This window comes from Octodon degus, unplaced genomic scaffold (genome assembly GCF_000260255.1).
Source record: "Octodon degus isolate 3935 unplaced genomic scaffold, OctDeg1.0 scaffold00088, whole genome shotgun sequence".
NCBI classification, from domain to species: Eukaryota; Metazoa; Chordata; class Mammalia; order Rodentia; family Octodontidae; genus Octodon; species Octodon degus.
This window is the reverse complement of record NW_004524664.1, coordinates 1,913,170-1,934,682: the sequence shown is the minus strand read 5'-3', so window position 1 is coordinate 1,934,682 and position 21,513 is coordinate 1,913,170. Positions and strand designations below refer to the sequence as shown.

General features: G+C 37.3%; 1 protein-coding gene across 6 annotated transcripts in view; it reads left to right on the top strand.

Annotated features, from left to right (window-relative positions):
- The window catches only part of Slc7a2 (solute carrier family 7 member 2), a 71,462-nt gene that overhangs the window by 25,520 nt on the left and 24,429 nt on the right, over positions 1 to 21,513 (top strand). For 5 of the 6 annotated variants that reach the window (XM_004637236.2, XM_004637235.2, XM_023722012.1 and 2 more), the window contains exons 2-3: positions 17,857 to 18,247; positions 18,703 to 18,858. In XM_004637236.2, the coding sequence (XP_004637293.1) occupies positions 17,872 to 18,247; positions 18,703 to 18,858 (532 nt within the window). In that variant the 5' untranslated portion in view covers positions 17,857 to 17,871. Of the gene's footprint in view, positions 1 to 9,136; positions 9,156 to 17,856; positions 18,248 to 18,702; positions 18,859 to 21,513 lie in introns of those variants that run through there. The other variant, XM_023722011.1, reaches the window with a different exon arrangement.

Sequence of the window (21,513 nt, the reverse complement as noted above, 5' to 3'; positions counted from 1 at the left end):
TTTTGTTTTTTAAATTCAGGCTAGGATTTTTGGCAAAATCTGGAATGAAAGTAATAAACATGTGGTATTGTCTTTCTGGGGTAGCTTACATATAGTTCTTTTTGCATATAAGTGGGACATTGAAAAACTTGAAAGATTCGTGTAAATCTTAGTTCTAAGAAGGTATAAAATTATTGTGAATTTCTTAATTATATTCATTAGCTTACAAAACTGAGTTTTAGCATAGATTTGTGATTGAGCTAACCTCCTTGATCAGACTGCATCATGGTCACAGTTATATGGTAAATGGTGTCCTTTGAAATTTTCTTCGTGGCTAGCCATTAGATTTTAATTATTAATTAATTTTAATTTCTAAATGTAGAGTTCTTTGTATTTTAACGCAATACTTTTTTTGTATTTGTAGGTGTGTTTATTGTTTGTCTCCTCATTTAGATGTGATTCCCATAAGGGTAAGGGCTTCTGTCCCTTCAGTGCCTAGAGCTTCTTATTACTTCTTAAGAGTTAAATCAGTATCAAATTGATATTCTCATTATCTGTAGCCTTGACTGGTTTTTGTATCATTAACAGTGCTTAAGGGAAGTTGACATTGCTCACTGTGAGCATGCATTTAAGTTTGTCTCTAGTTCTTTAAGGTTTTGCCTCCAGTATTGCAAAGCTGTTTTATTAGTACGTGAATACAGTTTGTCTCCCAAGGGTTGGTGGGTTGGAAACTTGGTCCTCAGGGTGGCAGTGTTGAGAGGTGTGAAATCTCTAAGATCTGGAGTTGTTGGAGCTGGATAGGTCACTGAGGTCATTGTCCTTAGAAGGAGTTAAGGGAGTTCTTCGTGGACCCTGAATCAGTCCACATGAGACGGTTGTCATAAAGACATGATGCCGTCTGTCTGGTGAGCCTCAGCAGACAGTGCCAGTTCCATGACCTGAACTTCCAGAACTGTGAGTTGCATAGACCTCTTTTCTTTATAAAATATGTAGTCTTAAGTATTTTGATACAGTAACAAGAATGGGCTACTACAGACATACAAATTTAGGTTAATTTCTCCATAAGCTAAGTTTTTCATTGTTTAACAGACCTAATTATCAGACTATTTAATCTGTAAAGTCTGCTGTATCTTAATATACCTCTTTCTGTTTTATTAGAATTTACCTGTTTTTCTCTTTTTAGTGTGTTATTAGTTTGCATTTTTTGTTTGTTATGATTATTGACTTGGTTGTTCTTTCTGCAGCATTTCCATGTCCTTTTGATTTTCTGTTTATCAGTGATAACTGGATTTTTCAGATACTCCCTGATTTTAACTGATTCATTTTTAAAATGTATTTTTTTATTTTTTAAAACCTTTTCTACATAGTAACTCCATATACTTATCTGAGATACCCCATATCTGATGTTTTAGGAGGCTTAAATATGTGTTTTCTATCGACTCTTACAGGTTGTGTTTATTTCATTATTATTGGTTTATTTTATTATGTTTGGAATTTGTTGAATATCTGTGGAAATCCTCAAGGCCCAAATTGGTCGGACTTCACTCTGGAGAGGGTTTGCATTTGTATGTCATGCAAACATAATGGGAGTCTTTTATTAGGTGCACAGAGGTGCTGGTGGCTGGGGCCACTTGGGTGTCCTCTTTTTCCTGCCCTCGCACAGTGGTTGGTTTTCAGACCTCATCTTGAGGAGGACCTGGGGCTAATACATAGGCGTCCATCTCCTTGACATTAACTTTCCGCCCCTGTTCTCCTTTCATCTTCTTTGCATGGCCCTCAGTCTTTCACTGTAGCCCCATCTCTCTCGTCCTCACTCCCTCTCTGGCTGCCTCGGGATATTTCATTACTTTCTGCTTAGTGCTACTCTACCATGTTTTCATTTATTCAGAATTTAACTATGGTTTTGTAGTTCTTCAGATTATCTAGTCCACTATACCTTGAGAACAAATTCTTATATAGGTGTCAAAAATTAATAGTACAAGCATAATTCAAAAATTCTATTATTCATTTGTGATATGACAGAAATATCTTTACTCCTTTGAGAGTTAACAATAACCTATAGTTGGAAGACATGTATGTCTCCAACATACATTTGATTTCTTAAGTGTCCTCTGGTTGAGTAACCTTAATCTGAAAAATCTAAGGTCCCAAATACTCCAGAATTTGTAACTTTTTGAAAACCAGCATGAAGCTCAAAAGTTTCAGATTTCAGATTTTAGGATTAGGGTTGCTTAATTGGTAAAATTGTGCATATAGTTCAGAAGAATCTCCACCTCTCTGACATCTGGGACTCTTGCGCCAAGAAGTTCAGAAAGAGATAGGCAGTCTGTACTGTTTTGAATCTGTCTTTGGAAGGCTCTCATGTCAGTGTCCAAATATTTAAACATGAGGGGATTTTTTTTTCTTGGCACATTATACAGTAGGAATAAAGCTCCAGAGCTGCAGTATGCAGTCAGGAACGTGTTCTTACCATCCGTGATTAATTTTCCCAGTGCTTAATCATTGTTTATAGTGATAGCACTTTAACTTTTGGAAGTGACGAAATTACTGAAAATTATTGATTGGGGCAAGAATCAAGGATGGCTTGGAGCTCACATCTATCCGTGCAGCTAGTTAAAGGTTTAATACAATATGGAACCTTTTTCTATATATTGTTCATATATTTTCTTTACATTTGTTTGTATAAATTATCCTTTTAGCCTACCAGAGGGGTTGACCTTTAAGGTAAACAATAGCTTTTTCTGCGTGCCTTAGATATGCTAGGTTCTTACTCTGCCTCACCAGAGGGGAAAGTTTCATCATGGTAAGTCCTCTGATTGAAGAAAAATAAAGTGTTTAGAATTCTTTTGTGAAACAGGTGACTTTGAGGCAGGGGTTATAGCTCCATGGCACAGCTCCTGCCTGGCAAGCACCAGGTCCCAAGTTGATTCCCAGTACAAAAACAAAAAACAAAAAACAGATAATTGTGATCTGATCACACTCTAGTAACCATTTCTTTTTTTTTCTGGCGGAAGCAAGGATTGAACTCAGGCCCTTGCGCTTGCCAGGGAAGCACTTACTCTTCTGAGCCATCTCTCCAGCCCCTGTAGTAACCATTTCACTGTGGACAAGTTTGCAAAAACATTATGTTGTACTCCTTCAATATATATGTAATCAAGAACAAATAAGCTCCAGAATATGAAATAAGAAAATGACCACAAATCTTAGTTGTAATTACTAGTATTGGTCACATTTGCTTCTTACTTGTCAGTATTTACCTAAAGATGTCTGAGCAAAGGAACATTCACTATGCAGTTTGGAGGTATGGACAGGAAGGATGGCCAATCCTGAGGGAGACATGGGTAATAATCCAGAAGAATTTGTTTACTATGGTTTTAATTTGACAAAGAGCTGTTGACCTTTAGGTTGTTACTGTAGAATTCTGCACACCTCATTAGTGATGAGTGAGGTTTGAGTTCGTTCGGGGTCCATTCAGCGACTGCATGGTGCTTGAGCCGTGGATGATGAAACATTGCTTTACTGTTGCACACAAGGACATTTCTGCACAGCAGGATTTGTTGGAACCTTCCTATGTAAGATTCTTAAACAAACTTAGCCTTTGTTTACAGAAGATAAATGAAATTGGGAGGCAGGGTAGTAAGAGTTTCAAGGGGAGTGTCCAAAGAATTTGCAGAAGCTCTACAAATTTTGGTGATACTCATAAAATGTTTGTCTCTTGGTGACGGGAAATAATTTGCTTATACTCAAGAATATTGCTTAATGACTAGGTAGTGGACTCAGTTTATGTGCCCTGCATTTCTGTTCAAAGGCACATTTCTAAGTACTTAGAAAAAATATGCATATCTCCCTGTGTAAAATGTTATAATTTGAAAAGAGGAAAAAGCAAATACAACCAGAATATGGCTTAAAGGGTAGAACAAATAACTATAAAAGAACCTTAAGCTCAAGTTGGTGAGAAAGATCCTAGCTGTTTTAAAATGGCTTACAATTTCAAGTTTGGATGAATTATATCTTGTGATGCTTAAAGAATTTGTAGATACCTGTGTAGAATGGCCATCTATTATCTTAAATGTTCCCTGAAATACAAGAAAAGGATCTGAAGAAAGGAGAAAGGGAGGGAGGCAGGGGACTGATTTATTTTTTCTTTACTACTAGTTCTGTTACTCATTTGCCCTTGTGGCTGTAGTTGACAACCTCGAGGATGCAGAGTGAACAGACAGCTGGTTGGTCTCCTGCATAGTTCTGTCACTGTTTTGTGACAAACCTGGAAATGTGTATACTTCAATTGGAGTGGTACAGGGAACATATCCATGTCTGTGCCACTGGGCGAACAGCATTTTCTGGCTACAGGGTGCCCTGTCATAACCCCTTCATTTTCCCTGTATGCCCCTGGCAGAAGGAAAGCTCCAGATCATGAATCATTGGTGTCATTGCAATTGCTATTTTTTAAAATAAATTTATAAAAACACTAAAAACAAAAAAAAAGAGAAAGGGCATATTTCCATACTGGAAACCAGTATAGACTCTAGACCACAGATCAGGGACTTGGACACTTCACCAGCAGAGCACCAGCCACTTGTGGTATGCACTTGGAAAAAAGAGACTGATCCGTAGGAGGCATCGTAAGTGTACCAAGAACAAGTTATGCTTAAAAAATTCAGGTCTTCTTTTTGCCATTTTTATTAGATATGGATTTGAGAATTTTTGACATAATATATAGAATTTCAGCAAAATATTTAGTACCATACATGATGATACCCTTGGGATAAGCTGGAGAGACATGTGGATTTCCAGTTGCCTGCATGATATTCCCAGAGTGCTGGATTAATGGTTTGATACCATCTTAGACATTTTTAGGGGCAATCCTTGGGACTGTGTCATTGGTTCTATAGGGATTACCATTTTTTAACCACTTACTTAGATTAAGATAGAAAACATGCTTATCAAATGTGCAGGGGTTCAAAGGTCGGATACCTAATACATTGATTGATGGATGGACTTATATTGCAGTATGATCCCAAGTAATCCAAAATTTAAAAAGCTAAATTTAAGTTTTAAAATACTGGAATGAAGAAGATCACACTGTAAAGACATTGGAGTAAAAAGACATTAGGTTTTTAGTTGACTACAAGACCCAGAAGAAATCACTCATTTATTCATTAAGCATGCATATGTCTAGTAATATGAACAACTGGTTGGGAGACAACACTGTATATTACAACAAATGCTATGAAGTTCACATTACTTTGTTAAGTGAAAATCTGTATTACTTGTAATTTTTTCTGCTTTAGTTCTAATTTGTTCTCTTTAAAAAATAAACAAGAAGGGGCCTGCCCCTTAGCTCAGTTCTTTAAGTGGCTGCTTCAACAAAGTAATCAGTCTCAGGTTGCTGTGGTTCAATCCCCACAACTCAAGCCAGCCAAACCTGCCCTGAAGGCATTCCGAGCAAAAATAAAATAAAATAAAAAATAAACAAGAATTTTAAAAGACAAATATTTACTGTACCCCTACCTATATTTCAAAAACTACAAGTACACTGGAGGTATACCAGGTGAATAAAATGTCAACCTTGATTTCAAGAAACTTACAGTCTAACCATATTTATTAATTGCCTAGGATGACCATTTAGAAAGTACAAAGTAGGCAACTTAAAATAGCAGAAGTGCATTGTCTCACATTTCTGAAAGATATTCAAGATCCAGCCCCCATTTGGCCTCTACTTAGCCTGAACTCCTAGAGGAGAGACCCTCCTGGCTTCTTCTGGACTCTGATGGTGTCTGCCAACCTTTGGTGTTTGTTGGCTTCCACCTCTGTCATCACATAGCATTTTCTTCCTCTTGTGAAGATAGTAGTCATATTGAATTAGGACTCATCCCAATGACCTTATCTTAACCTGATAGCACCTACAAAGACACTAGTCCCAAATAACCTTTCCAAGCAAACTACTAGGAGTACTATGGTTTAGGATTTCAGTGTAATTTGGGGGAGGGGTTACAATTCAGGCCATATCAAGGAGTACAACATTCTCATTCACGTGATTATAATCATAAAACAGAAAAAGTGACATAAAAATACAGAGTAAGCTGTGTTGCTCAGTGGTATGTGTACTTACACAGAGGACCCTAGGCTCAATTCCCAGCACACATACACACACACACACACACACACCCCAACACCACCAACAACAACCACCACAACAGCAACAACAACAATGTACTATAAGAAAAAGAATAGTAACCTAACTTAGCTTTGGGAGGAGCATCCAGGTATAGAGGAAAAAGAATTACTTTCCAGGAAGAAGAAACAATGGGGCAGAAAGCCTGTGGCCTTGGGGTTCAGGGTCCTGGGGAAGTAAAAAGGAACCCAGGGTAGGAAGAGGAAGCAGAAGATAGATCAAGGAGATAGAGGGCATCAGGGCTCTGGATATTACATTGAGGCCATTTGAGGAGGTCACTAAGAATGAAGCAAAAGCATAATAGAAGTAAGAGTATAGGGTGGGGGAAGGGCACATAGAAATCAGACTGCATACTTGTTTAAACTCATCTGGAACTTTGTGGCATGCAGTGTAAGTTAGTGCTTTCAACGTGATCGTTGGGCTTTGAGTGAATATATTTGAGCAGAGAGAAGTCACAGAGTGATAGCCATTCAGAAGCATTAAATGAGACCTGTTCTTTGGGTGGAATTCTGCTTATGGGTGAGAGGAACAGGAAGAGCGCTGCATAGCAAAAAGATCTTCCAGCACATGAGACTGCAGAAAATTCGGCGCTAGTCCTCTCTCTGCCTATGGAAGATGGCCCCTGCCAAGGGCGAAAGGGCGTCCAGAAGTTGGCAGAGTCGCTCAGACAGTTCTGCTGCGCTCAGGATCGTTGCCTTGCCTAGCATTAGTCTAATTGCAGTCACTGTCATGCGCCCACCTCTTCGGTGCAAGTGTCTTTCCCCTTGTCTTTGGGTTCACTAACCTCCGGTAGAGTTGATATGCTCCATCAAGCAGGGGCCAGAATTTTATGTTAAGCCAAATCACATTTAGAAGTGATGACAGATAAATGTGTACATTGTGTTTTATACCAAGTAACGCTGGCCAGCTGCCAAAACTACACTTAAAAGCTTTTTCAGCCTTCACTTCTATCTCTTGAAGGATATTTTCATCCTATTTCCTTTCTCAAAATCCTCCTTCCTCTCTTCCCCACTTCTCTCTTAACAGGTGGATATTCTAAAGGTTCTCATGCAAAGTGAAGGTCAGGTCAGTGTATCTTTCTACTTGTGTGTGGGTAAGCAGGCAAATGATGTCAGGATAGTAGGTGAACAGACTGGACTACAGTGTTCACATGGAAAACCAGTATAAGGCTAGAAAGATAAATGGAAGCAGATTGCAAAGAAGTGGTTTTAAAATCTGGGCTGAAACGTAGAGTTGTTGAAGTTAACAGGATGCAGATGAAATGCAATTGTGAATAAATAAAATTCAGAGCATTGTTTAAATTTTTATTCTTTATAATTGTCTTAATATATGCACATATTTTTTAATGTTTCTAAACCTATTTAAAATTAGGAAAAGTAAAATCTATTCGATCAAAGAAATTCATGTATCAATCTCCCTGTTCACCACAGTATTGAGTATCTGAACTTTCTCCCAAGGATCATTTGAAGTCAAGATCGAGTAGTAACTGCACTAGTTTCTTGGGTTTTTGGTAAGACACAGAAAGAATGTGGGTGTGAAGGAAGTTTATTTATCTTTGTTCTCCTTGCAGACTTCATGCTTAAACACCGTCCTGTACCACAGAGCCATTGTCAAGATTTTAGAGTAGAGAAAGCTAAGTTATAGTTTACCTAACTGTTACTGTGGGACATTAAGAGGATACAAAGAAATATTTTCAATAAGGAATAGCAGATACATATGTTTATGTACAGTTTTAAAGTTTCTGTGCACATTGCAAGTTTTGCAATGCTTTTCATTTTCATGAATTGTATTTGTTCTAAAACCTACTCTTACATACTTTTATATGCTTATTAGCATTACTTATAAACTTCAAAACACTCCTTGATGAGTGATTATAAAATAGTTTCTAGGTTATAGCAATAGTTTCTGTTTTAAATTTCATAGTAATTTAAAGTATCATTAATCATAATTAAAAATCAAAGTGAATGATTTTTTTAAATTCCAGTTCAGATTTTACAGATTAATATGATCAAATATTTTTTTCTATTAGGGAAATAATAACAGTTGCTGTAAGTAAAATAAATGTTTTGCAGAATTCAGAATCTTTTCCTATGGATGAAATTCTTTTAAATAACATAAAAAAGAAAATTTTGAAGCAACTGATTTTAGGAAGTGTTGTTATTTAAATCATCAAACTTTCAAAGTGTATTTTGAAGATTATGGTAATTAGTTAGAAAATGTACAAAATTGGATTTCTTATTTAGATCTTCTGCATTCTTTGCTTTAAGGACTAGCCAAGCAGAATCCCCCTCCTTCTGCCTCTTGGAGTCCTGGACGTTGCACCCATGGCCTTCTCACTGAATTATACTCCTGACCCTTCTTAATTTTTTTCGCTTTGAAAGAATCTCCCTAAGTTGCCCAGGCTGGCTTTGGACTTGTAATCCTTCTTCCTCAGCTTCCCTGAGTGCTGGGATTACAGACATGCACCACCATACCAAGGTACTTTTAAATGAATTCCAGGATGGAATAATGAAGAGTCAGACTAGTTACTGGTTCCCCAGAAGACTCCTTACTGCTTCCAATCTTGACCCTGGTCTGCAGCGTGCTGCCTTCTTTTTTTTTTTTTTTTTCCAGTTAATTTACTTTTATTTTTTATACTTGTACTATTATTCAATAATACTTGATGTGTCTAAAAAAAATAAAAGGTACTCTCAAAGTAAGATACAATTATATTCAGTCTATTGAATATCTGCTGATGTGAAAAGAACATACATTTTTAGAAGGATCTTTCAACATTAAAAACTGAAAAAGGGCTACTTTGTTATCTTTGGATTATTTTTTTCCATAATTTTATTGAGAAACAAATAGCAATGAGACAGTTTCAAACCAAATTGGTAGGACAGTTTCAATAATTAACACGTTGCATACATTCTTCCTAGTGGTTATTTGCTGTACAAGATGCAGACATGATATCCTATTTACAAAGACTATTCAAACAAATCCCTCTATTCATTAAGAGAATGTAACTATATATCTATCCTAACCATTTTTGAATACAGAGATAAAAAACAGATATTCATCTGTATCCCCTTTTTTTGTTAAGTTCCGTTATTTGAATATTATAGGTGTGTAAACTCAGCAAAATATTCTAAAAGAGTCCAGTAGCCCATAATAGTATTGGGTCTTCCGCTTCACTGGCAATGTCAGAAATTGTTGACCTGTGTCCCCTACAGATACAGCATGGCTTTACTTCTTATACTTCGTTTTTATACTGTTCTGCTGGATGGTTAAGACCAAGATAAAGCAAGTGTTTCCTTCTGTGAGTCCTGGTAGTGCTGGGGTGTACTGACCCATGAACAGCGTAGCATACTGGGTCTTCCTCTACCTGTGTCATTCCGCCTCCTGGAATTTTTTTAAGGAACTGCATTTAAGACTATTTTTTCCCCTTTTGAGATTTCCAAAGCTTGGTTATTAAGAGACATTGCCAATTGTGTTGTGTAATTGGCAGGTTGCACTCTTTCCATGTAGTAATATATAAACTAAGATAAGTTCTGGTTAAAAATCTTGTTAGAGAAATTATTTACATTCATGGTATATTCATGAGTAGAACAGAGATGTGACAATGTGAGGCTTGAGGGTTAAAGATTGCATTGTCTCAGGCTGACTTAGGTTTAAAATTGTTTTTAGTTGATGTATTTTGAATAAAGATGTCATTGGCTGTGAGCCATGGATGTGAAAAACTGGCATGCTTTTCATTGCTTCCTTGAGCACACAGTAGGAATCTTTTATTTTGAAGTATTGGAAGTCATTGAGGTCATCATGGTGACAGTGTTTCAGCCATCTGCCAAGATGCTAATGATAAAAACCTCTAGTCATGCTTTGCTTCTGTGATTTGAGAAGCACCACATTGGAACATGCTTTTCACAACTGAGACTATCGCTTCAGCAGTGACCTTAAAAAAAAATGAAAAGCAAAGAAAAGAAGAAATGACTTTGCAGGAAAACCATAAACCACAACTTCGTTTCCATCTGTGTTTTTTGAACCGCAACTAAAAAATGAGTGTGAATTCTTGTTAAATTCTTTTTCTGCCACAGTTGATGGAAGGAATTTTGCTTACGGTTGAAACAAAAGTGGTGGAATTGTAACAATACTTATGTAGCAGTTGAGGAGAGGTGAAGGGTGGTGGAGTAAAGGGACGCTTTGTCTCTGTTTGGAAAGAGAATGATTCTAGGAAATCAGTGTCCTGTGATATTTCTCAGTTCCTTTGAAACAGAAGGCTTTCCTGTGCTCTAATAATTGCCTGCCCGTCTCAGAACCCATTTCTGGCATCTCTGATCTGAAGTCCAGCGGCCAGACCAGTGATCAGGAAAACCCCCAAGGCTTCGTCCAAGTCATCTGGATTTTCTTTACATCCTAGAGTTGGTAACAGATGTTTCATTTTGGTTTTGCCCATACTGGGGATTGGGTAAACATTTTAAACATCTCTTTTAAAATGTTTATATTTAGAGCTATATCTCTCAGTTGCAGGGGCTAAGCTCAAATTTAGAACTCTCTTGCTTCAGCCTCCCAAGTGCCAGTGTTACAGGCATGTGCCACATACCCAACTAAAAGGTTTGTTTTTAAAACGGATGAATTGTAAATATAGTTTTACTTCTTAAGCAGTAAAACTGAATGAATCTCCTTTTGTGGAAATAGTTTGGACACCACAGTAACAGACCACTCTGGAATTCAGCAGTGCTTAAATAGAAGGATCACTAAACTGTGGCAAGAGTCAGTTGATAACAAAGGTTTAGAGATGTAAACTTCTCATTTAATGTCATTGTCTTCACTGGATCTATGTAAAGGGCAGGCCTAATGCATGTTAAGCTCTATTAGAAATACAGAAAAACAATTTCAAGTTATTCCATCAAAAAAACCTGCTTTTGGAAGGAAAAAGAAATAGCAGGGAATACAGCAGAAATGACAGCAGTGTCAGATTAGTTGTTTTTTTTTTCTAAATAATTTTATTGAGAAACAAATAGCATAAGACAGTTTCAGTAATTAATACATTGCATATTGTTGTCTCAGTGGTTATTCATTGTACAAGATGCAGGCATGACATCCTGTCCACAAACACTATTAGAACAAATCTTTCTATTCACTAAATTAGTAACATGTAGCTGTATATCTATCCTAACTATTTTGAATATACAGATACAAAATGTTGTTGACTTGTATCCCTTCTTTGTTTAGTTTTGTCAGAGTAGGGTATTCCATTGTCATTTAAATATTATAAGTGTGTGAATTCAGCAAAATATTCCAGATATTTTGAAGATTTGAAGTTGAAAGTGATAGTAGAGGTTGGTGGAGCAGGCCTTGCCCATCCACTTTGACTTTCACTTTTTTTTTTCTTGTACACCAGTTTGTAATTTTTAATTAGAATTGTTATCAAAGACAACGTACCTTTCAAGTCTGACAGTTTAACAATGTTTAGCAGTGGCTTTATTAAGTGCTTAAAAATATTCAACATTAAATTCAATTCACTTCACATTAATGTTTGCAAATACATTATTAACAATTTTTAACTATTTCAAATTAAACCAAGTTGAAGTACAGACAGCTTGCTCTAAACTCTTCTGCCGTGACAGGAAGACTACAAGAAGCCTGGAACTTGAGTCCAAGCCTCTACCCAGCAATCACTAAATCATCACTGGTGAACTCATATGTGGGAACTTCAAGGTTGAGGGGAGCAGACTTTCACTTTGAGCTCCACATACCTTTAAGTGTGCGAAAGCTTACGACGGTGGTGCAGAGGGAGGGGAGAGGTTCTTGCATCCAACAGCCAGGCCTGAGGGAAGAGAAGAGCTGGCTGTGTGACTCCTTCCTTGCCTCCCTGCTGGAGCAGCAGGTTCTGTCACCTCTGCTCTTCTCTGAGTGACCACAGTCTGGTTTCTGCTGCCAGCCTCTTGATTTCTGCCCAGTGTCAGACTAACCCCCAATCAGTGTGGCTCCAGCCTGAGTGCTAAGGGTTCGGGGGCTTCAATAATGGTGTTGTTTAGAATTTGGAGGACATCAGACTGTCTTGACCTTTGAATATTTAAACCTGAGTCAGGTGTCTGGCTGCAGCCAAGTTACCTGTGACCTGTGGTAAGAAGACAGTGCTGTGGGAAGAGCTGATTGTCCCAAGAGGAGGAGTGAGGAGGTGGACAGGAATGGGGACCCCGATAGGACAGGTGCAGCACAGTGGCTGTGAATAAGGACTACAGAGTCAAATGTGCTGGATTTCCTCATTTCCACCACATGGTAACTGTGATATTGTTCCATATTTCAGTTTCCTCCTCTATACCATGAAATTAGTAATAATCCTGATCTTATAGGGATATTGTGAAGTGTCATGAAATAGTAAGTTAAAAGGAGGTCAGAGGAATACCAGGTACATGATAAACACTCAAGAAACCTTAATACAGCTTTTTTAATACAGTTGTAGCACTTGTAGATTAGTAACCAGGGTGAAATAGCTCCAGAAAGGATATCTTCTGGTGTTTGCAGTCGTACATATAAGGTGACTCGTCCTAGCAGCATGGGAAAGAGAACAGGTGACACCTGCCGGCCTTGAGTGATTTATTAGCCCATGATTGCTGATGACCTTATAGGAGAAGTGTTGGCATCAGTCTGGAGCCGAATCTGCTACCCTCATCCTGACGGGGTGGACAGTGCTGACTGGGCAGCTACTTCCGTCGCCAGGGTGGCAGGGGCTTTGCTTTTTTCATTCTCATCTTTTTCTTCTTCCCTATCGTAAGAACAAGGATGGAGAGCCTTCCTTTTTAATAGTTCTGTGAGTATTTGATTCAGACAAATAATTGTACTTTACTTGTACTGTGATCTCACTTTTACTAGAGTTAAATAGATTCATGTGTTTTGAAGCACCAGTTGTCTATAGTATTTTCAGAATTCCCTAATGGCTGTTTATTTGTTGGAATTCCTAATCAGAAATGTTTGTCATACTCTAGATTCTGGATCAAAATTTTGAAATAATACATTTTACCCAAACTTTGTGGCAGTATTGTTTTGGTATAAAAAGAGAGAAAATATAAACATTCTTACTACAATGGTTGCAGCTGCAGAGTGCACTCCATTGTATCTTGAATTTTTACTTCTGCCTATATTGACATTCACTCACCTATCTGGAGAAAACTTCAAAAGAAGAAATTGTTTAAGAGCCAGGGAGATGGCTCAGTAGAATAAGCATTTGCCCAGCAAGCACAAGGCCCTGAGTTCAATCCCCAGTTCTGCAAAAAAAAAAAAAAAAAAAAAAAAAAAAAAGAAAGAAAGAAAAGAAAAGAAAGAAATTGTTCAGAAAATTTTCTTCAGAGAAAAAATAACTTTTCATAAAATATGTGTAAAACTGTGTTCTTACTTTCCAGGAAAAAAAATGATTTGGATTTTAAGACAAAAGTTTTTTATTCTTTGTCTTGTTTTTTTTCTGATTCAAGCTGAACAATTAACCATTTCTTATTGTTTTTTCTCTTGAATGTGATTTTAATGTAATTTTTCTGAAAGCTAAATAAGAAGAACAAAAGTCCATAATTCCAGAGATTCATGTCTGAATCATTTTTTTCCTTTTTTACTGAATAATTTAACGTACAAAATAACTTGAAAATTTGTCTTGGAACTGTAAAGTTGGGGAAACGTAATTGATACTGGTGTAGGACTTGTAAGACCAAAAGCTCTAGGCTGGAGGGAAAAAGCACGGCGTGGAGATCTCTGTCTTCATGGTTTAAAATTAGTTTTTCCCCCAAGAGTCAAAAACAGTGCATATGTCTCATTGCAAAACTAGCAGCTGGAATGGTGAAGGAAAAAAATTGTTATAATTTGGGCAAGCTTATTTGTTGAGGATTTGTTGCAGCACTTGTTCCATTGGCTTGTCACAACTCCTCCTTGAGATTTATTGTGAGGGCCTGTGACACTGATACATATTGCTAAGTTTGAAATTTCAGCCTTTACTTAGGCAGGAGGGTAAAGATTCATTTCTGTGGGACTAAGTGCTACATCAAACTGTTGAGCTAAAGTGAAAATCTAGGGCTAACTTTTGACTAATTAAAAGATTTTGAAAGATTGAAATGGAAAGTTGAAAGGAAGTCTTCCCCAAGGTGCTAGGTCATTAGGGCTGAGGGTTTAGTAGACCTAAAATTGTGTACTGGATTGGGGAAGTTTTAGATGATAGTAATTGAAAGTTGCTAAAGAGAGACTAGTTTTTATGGCACAAGTGCATAGGTGTTGATTAAGGTGAAAGATGTATAGGAGCTGTCATACTGAAGGCTCGGAGCCAGGTGAGTGAGGGCAGGCCTGAGAAGGAGCCATATGTGCTTAGGAAAATTGTTAGAAGACTTCTGCACAGAGCTTGTTAATCCTTTTGCACCTCCCTTGATTAATTCTATTTTCAGATCTCAGCTAATATGTATGTATTTCTCACTCTCAAATAAGAGGCCATTGTTTTATCAGTTAAGAATAATTTTTTGAAGACATGATGTGTCTGTTCTGTTATGGTCAGAATCATCTGTGACCTCATTGAAGTGTTCTTAAAGGCCTTATACAGCTAGCCAAGAACATGGGGATGAGTTTTACATAAACCTCTTTGCAGAGTCTAGATCAGTGGTGGCAAACCTATGGCATGTGTGTCACAGCAGACAGAGCCCTCTCTGCTGGCACATGAACCAGGTCATCCCAGCAACTGAGCAATGGATATTCACGTTAATCGCAGGGTTGGCATTTTGTAATAAATAAGTTGGGTTTTTGGATTGCAGTTTGGGCACTTGGTCTCTTAAAAGGTCTAGATCACTGGTCTAGATCATTTTCCTTCAGTGTGTGTACTGATTTCATGTTAAATCTGAGTCCTTGGTCCCAGATACAGTAGCTGTGGGTATGACGGTACAGATCCATGGACTGCTCTTAGAAGAACAAAGTCTGTATCTTCTAGGGCAATAGCATCAGTTTCCAAATCCCTGTGAATCACCTCTGTATTTGTTGTGAAAGGACAAGTGTAACTGGATTTTTTCCTCAGTGAAAGTGCCTTGTAAAAATGAGAGATCTTACTTGTTTCCACCCTGATCCTTTCTGTGCACTTACACATAATTGTAAAATTTATCTTTCATTCACAACGTTGAAGTAAATGAAGTATTTTGTCATGAATGTTTTATTTAAATGGCGAACAGATGTATCTTGTTTGGTTGATAGCTCTTCTTAAAGTTGAATATGACATGTTGAGTCCATTTTCTAATATTAATAAATACGCTCTGTCCCCACTGCCTCAGCTGATCACTGAACAGAACTTCCAGCTAATCAAAAGTTTTACCTTTTGATTCTAAATGCAGTGCTTCCTCACTTTCTCTTCTATCTATGTCGTATGAGGAGTAGTTGTGGAAGTGGTGACTGAGCAGGGCATAGTGGCCCATTTATGGAATCTAAGTACTCTAAGACACTGAGGCAGGAAGACCACTAGTTCAAACCCAGCCTGGGTAGTTTAGGGATAACCTGTCTCAATAAAAATGGGCCTGGGCTTAACGTGAAGGCCCTAGTTCAATCTCTAATACCACACACACAGAAAAAGGTTAGCTAGTATAGACATTGGTACATGTGTGATTTATACAAGTCTTGATGGAGTTTGACTTTGGAAGCCTCAATACAGTATTGACAAAATTGACTATGTAATCTGTATTTGCAAATTTTCAACAAAAAAATTGGCGCTGGTTAAGTGTTTTGTTTTTTTTTTTTTTTTTTTTTTTTTTTGCCTTCTGTCAAATGGTTTGGGAAAATATTGAAGATGAGTAAAAGTTTGTTTTTAGCTTCATGGAACTTTTTCATCTGTTTTCAGTTTTCTTTAGGACTTTTCATTATATTCCTTGAATAAGCTACTTTCAATATTGAGAACTTTCACTTATATATAAATCATGTTCAGTAAGTTAGAGTTGTCTACTAGGTTGAACTTGAAACCGGCTTAGTCACCCTTCAGAAATGTCTCCTTATGATCCACAAGTCATATAGATTGTTTTATTCTTTTCTTCCATTTTTATTTTTATTAGTACAATTGTTGATGAAATTAAGGTTGAGAAGTACTGAAGGATTTAAGTTTGGTACATAGAGGTCTAAGTTTTGTTTTTTGAAAGTAGACAACGTATGGTTTTATTAATGCAAAAGCGTCAGTGATAACTGTTTAAACATTAAAATTTTTTAAACAGCCAAATTGGCTTAAATTTTTGCATAGTGGCCTGTCTGGCATTGCAGATACACACATGAAATAGTACTTATTTCCATGCATAGGTATTCAGCTATAACACTGCTTACAAATTACTATGGACAAGATAAACTGTAGCAGTATTCATCTAAGTTCCTAAGTGAAGACGCCAACCTGCAATCTTAAGAGTTTAGGTTTTGAGGATGAAGATAATGAAGTTGAGGGAAATTGTATTGAAGGTCAGCAGGATCCTTGTGCAGAAGTGCACTATATAAAATAAAAGCCAACTTGATTTTTAATTTCTAGAATTGCATTGGCTGATGAGCAGCGTATGCTACTTCCTATTCCGCTGTTATTTCCTACTTAACTAAATCACATGTCTCTGTAGAAATACAATTTATATATTTCTTTTGCAAATAGATTGAACATATTTGCAGAAATTAAATTAGAAATAGATATTAGTCAAATATATGAGAAGCATATTAATAAAATTTTAATTAATATTTAATATTTTAATATTTTGTTACATTTTTACATTACATTTTACTGTAATATATGTGTGATTTTTTTTTTCAGTACCAGGGATTAAACTCAGGACCCTGCGCTTGCCAGGCAGGCGCTTATTCTACTGAGATATCTCCCCGGCCCCAGTATATGTGTGATTTATATGCTGTATATTTTTCTTCCTGCAATTTACAATTTGTTTTATAATCTGATTTTGTGTTCAGTGTTAGATTGTTTGGGGCTATCAGGTGTAGAGAGTGAGACTTTTTGTTTTCATTCTTCCTTCCATTTAAAAAACAACATATTCTTGGCATGGACTTTGGGTTTATTTAAAATTTCAAATAAATATAAGCATCTGTATTTTAGTATCAGTTCCTAATTAAAACATGATTGAACAGCAGCTTTAGTTGAAATAATCTAGGCATGCTGTGAGAGAATTCTTTTATCTCATAAATTCATATCTGCTGCTTATTGATTGTTTAAAATGAAGAGCATAGTTCACACATTTGGTAAAGCTGTAGAATACGTAATGATCACAGAGATCATATCTATGTAAATATCATTCTTTGCACAACCGGTAGCATTTGGTAAAGCCTAAAAACTCTGAGCTGAAAGAATGATTAAAGAGACAAAAGAAAATTTAGAAGATGATGCACTTCATTCTCTTCCTTGAGGGAAAGACTAAATTAGCCATCCCCTGAGATGTAGTTCTATTGATATATTTGGAAAACTGTAGTAGGTAAACAAGAATGCCTTTTAATCACAAAGAGATACTCCTTTGCTTCCAAATAAGCCATTTGTTATTGGGCTCCCATATGTGAGAGAACTCCAGGAAATCTGTCACTTTGTCTTCATAAAACCTCATTTTGGTTGCTTAAACCTACACTTCTGTCAACAAGGTAAAAAAAAAAAAAAAAAGTACCAGTGCCCTAATTTTGTCTCCACAGGTGGCTGAAAGAGGGGTGATGGCTCCAAATCAGCTTCTAACCTCCTCCTCTCTCTTACCCAGGTTACCTTCTTCACAATGATTCCCTGCAGAGCAGTGTTCACTTTTGCCCGATGTCTGATCCGGAGAAAAATTGTCACTGTGGACAGTCTAGAAGACTCCAAACTCTGCCGCTGCCTAACCACCATGGACCTCATTGCCCTGGGGGTTGGAAGCACTCTGGGTGCTGGGGTTTATGTTCTTGCTGGGGAAGTCGCCAAAGCAGACTCTGGCCCGAGCATCGTCGTGTCCTTCCTGATCGCCGCCTTGGCATCCGTGATGGCAGGCCTTTGCTATGCCGAGTTTGGAGCCCGAGTCCCCAAGACTGGGTCTGCCTATTTGTACACTTATGTTACTGTTGGTGAGCTGTGGGCCTTCATCACTGGCTGGAATCTTATTTTATCTTATGTTATAGGTATGTTTCAAACACAAATCTCAACTGTATAGAAAAGGCAGTGCTGGTGAAGAGGTCTTAGTGTTCAGTTTAGGTGTCTTGGGCTAATTGTGAATGGATCACCCATCCCTGCATGTCTCATTTTTCTCATCTCTAAAATGACTTCTCATTTCAAATAAATTATGGGATTCTGTTTCATCTCTGAACATGCCTCTTCATGAGGTTGAAATCCCTATTTTTTTAAATAAGAATTTCTTTATTACTAATGAAGTTATTACCTAGTTTTTACACTTATGAATTTGGGCATTTCATTGCAATTATAATATTTTAAAATTAGCAGTATAACTTCATAACATAATTAAAATTCTCACTGAATGTGAACTAGGCCAGGTAATCTGGAATAGAGCAGCAAAAGCTGTTATGTCAGTTTCCTGCCTGTGATCTCATATTCTCTGCATATTCCGTGTTTTGGGAAGGTACATCAAGTGTCGCAAGAGCATGGAGTGGCACCTTTGATGAATTACTTAACAAACAGATTGGTCATTTTTTCAAGACCTACTTCAAAATGAATTATACTGGCCTTGCAGAGTATCCAGACTTTTTTGCTGTGTGCCTTATATTACTTCTGGCAGGTAAGAAAACTATTACTGAGTACCTTTCCCTGTAATAAGCCAAATCAACTGTCCAGAAAAGCAGGTTACTACTGAATTTGCAAGGTGAGTTCTCCAGATGGGCTCATGGGATTCACACATTGAAGTTACTGGGAGACTTCTTGGGCATCAGCAGTGGCTAGAATCACATTTTACCTTACAGGATAGGTATGTTTCAGAAACAGGTCTACATTGTGGGGAGTAATGGAAATGGCTCTTCTGAGTCAGAGATACCTGGCATGAATTAAATAATAGGACAGTGACATCAGTTTTACAGCACTAATGGAAGGTTTGCAGGAATGGCAATGAAGGTTTAATAAGAAATATTTAATTTCATAGCATTACTCCATCTTACTAAAATGCAACTAAATATATTTTTAAGCTTTATAGAAGAAATTCTGAGTTTTCTTACCATGCTTTCATCTACATAACAAAGGCAAACGAAACATACAGGTCACCTGTCACTTGTTAAGGCAGATACGTACTTAGTACTGGAATTTTTCCATGTTCATCAATATTGTAGCATAGTGGTTAGGAATATGAATTAGAGTAGGAGCAAACACATTTTCAGTCTTACTGTGCTATTTAACTATTCTTGGAACTTAAATAATTTACTCCCTTTTTCCATCACTCAGTTTACTCATTCATGAAATGAGTGCATTGTTTTGTTTGGTATACTCTGACAGTTTTTCTCTTGTAACCATGACTAATCCATGCTGCCCCCTTAGATTTGTTTTAATTATTTGAAGTCCTATTTTGATTTAATCCTATCACCAGTCCTATTTAAAATCCAGGTGAGGATACTATGAAACATAAAATCTGTGTTTCTTTCTATTTCCTACTTGATTTACAATGAGTACTCTGCCCCTTGCATGTCTGTCTGGACAGCCTTACTTGTCTCTTCATTGGGCTAGAAGAAGATGGACAAAAATATCATTCTATGATGAAATGTTTACCTATAAATTACAGTTCTAAAAATAGTTTGCCCTGTTAAAAAGTTTCATTAAATGTACTATATAAGGATGAGAACAGGAACATAAAAGTTTTAGGTCTAAGCATTTTGCATTTTGCTTTTAATGTCAGGAAAAAAATAAGTCTGTGATTTTCATCAATTTTTTGTTTATTTTGGTTGCTAAACAATATCTGCCACTTTTTATTTCTAGCACATTTTATTTAAATATGGTTTCAATAAACAAAATATGTAACTATTCTCTCAAGGCCAAGAAGCATAACTGACACATGTAGTTGGAACTGTTAATTCCATGAAAGCTAAGACATTAGCCTGTTCATTCACCGTATCTTTACTTGAAATATAGCCTAAGCCTACATTATCATTGTTAGTAGAAGCGTTGACGCTCAGAACCCTGTTATAAATCTTTATCCATATTGTAATGCCAAATATCTTGTCAGTTGAAACTATTAAATATAATTTTATTTCATTAAAGAAACAAGGGAAGAATTCTTAATCCTGAGTTGAATTATTTATGGTCTCTAAACTACGTATTGGTGGGAGATAAAGCTGGAGAGTAGATGTATTAGTTCCCCAGCTGTCCACATGCATGTTGAAGAATGAATATAGAATGTGATATTGGCTTTGTTCTTCTCTGATGTCGTGTAGCTATGGTTCACAACCTAACAGTTATCTGTGAGTAATTGTGATAACCCTACAGCTTTCCTTCATATCATTGGTACATTTTTTTATTGTGCAATTCTGGGAATTATACAAGTATGAGAATTAAGTTCAACTTTTTTCATTTCTGCTTGGACAATTTTGCCTATGTGATGGTGGGTAGTATGGATTTTAGGAAGAAAAGCTGTGGCATAACCTTTTCATAGCAATTATTTCTACAGTGGCAAAACATAAACTCTTACTTCTATAATTTATGTCTTTTGTTAGATGGATTAAAAGCAAATATGATGAGCATAATAATTATAAAGAAACTAGGTACTGGACCCGCCCCTGGGACACACTGAGATTGTGATTGAGACTGGGTGTGGTGGCATGTGCCTGTAATCCCAGCACTTGGGAGGCTGACATCAGGAGGATTATTAGGAGTCCAGTCTGTGCAATGAGACCCTGTAGACTCTGTACTCAGTACATTAGAAAAAGAAAAAAAAAAAAAAAGAAAGAAACTGGAAGGAAACAAAGCTAGTATTTTTTGGTTAATATTATGGAAGATTTTACCAACAGTAGGAACTAAAAAAGAAAAATGGCCAGGCATAGTGGTGCACACTTGTAATCCCAGCCCTCAGGAGGCTAAGACAAGAGGATCACCACAAGTTCAAGGCTAGCCTGGGCCACATAGTGAGTTCAAAGCCAGTCTGCACTGCATAACAAGGCCCTGTAGCAAGAAGAGAAAAAGGGAAAATGTGTGAATGATTGCAGTAACTTTTCTCCAAGTGAACTGGAAGGTTAAAAGCAAATGATGGAGACCCAGTCCTAGCCCAGGTCCGGTGAGTGTGCGGAGAGTTTCCTGCTACCCTGTGCCGGCGGGACCAGTCCCAGCCCAGGCGCAGCGTGGGCCGGACCCTCTCCCACCCCCTCCGGCAGCCCCCCACCCCTCCGCTGTACCTCCCCCATCCCTCCCGCTCAGTAGGAATTTCTGCCGACTTCTGGGAACCCCCAGACCCAGTCCT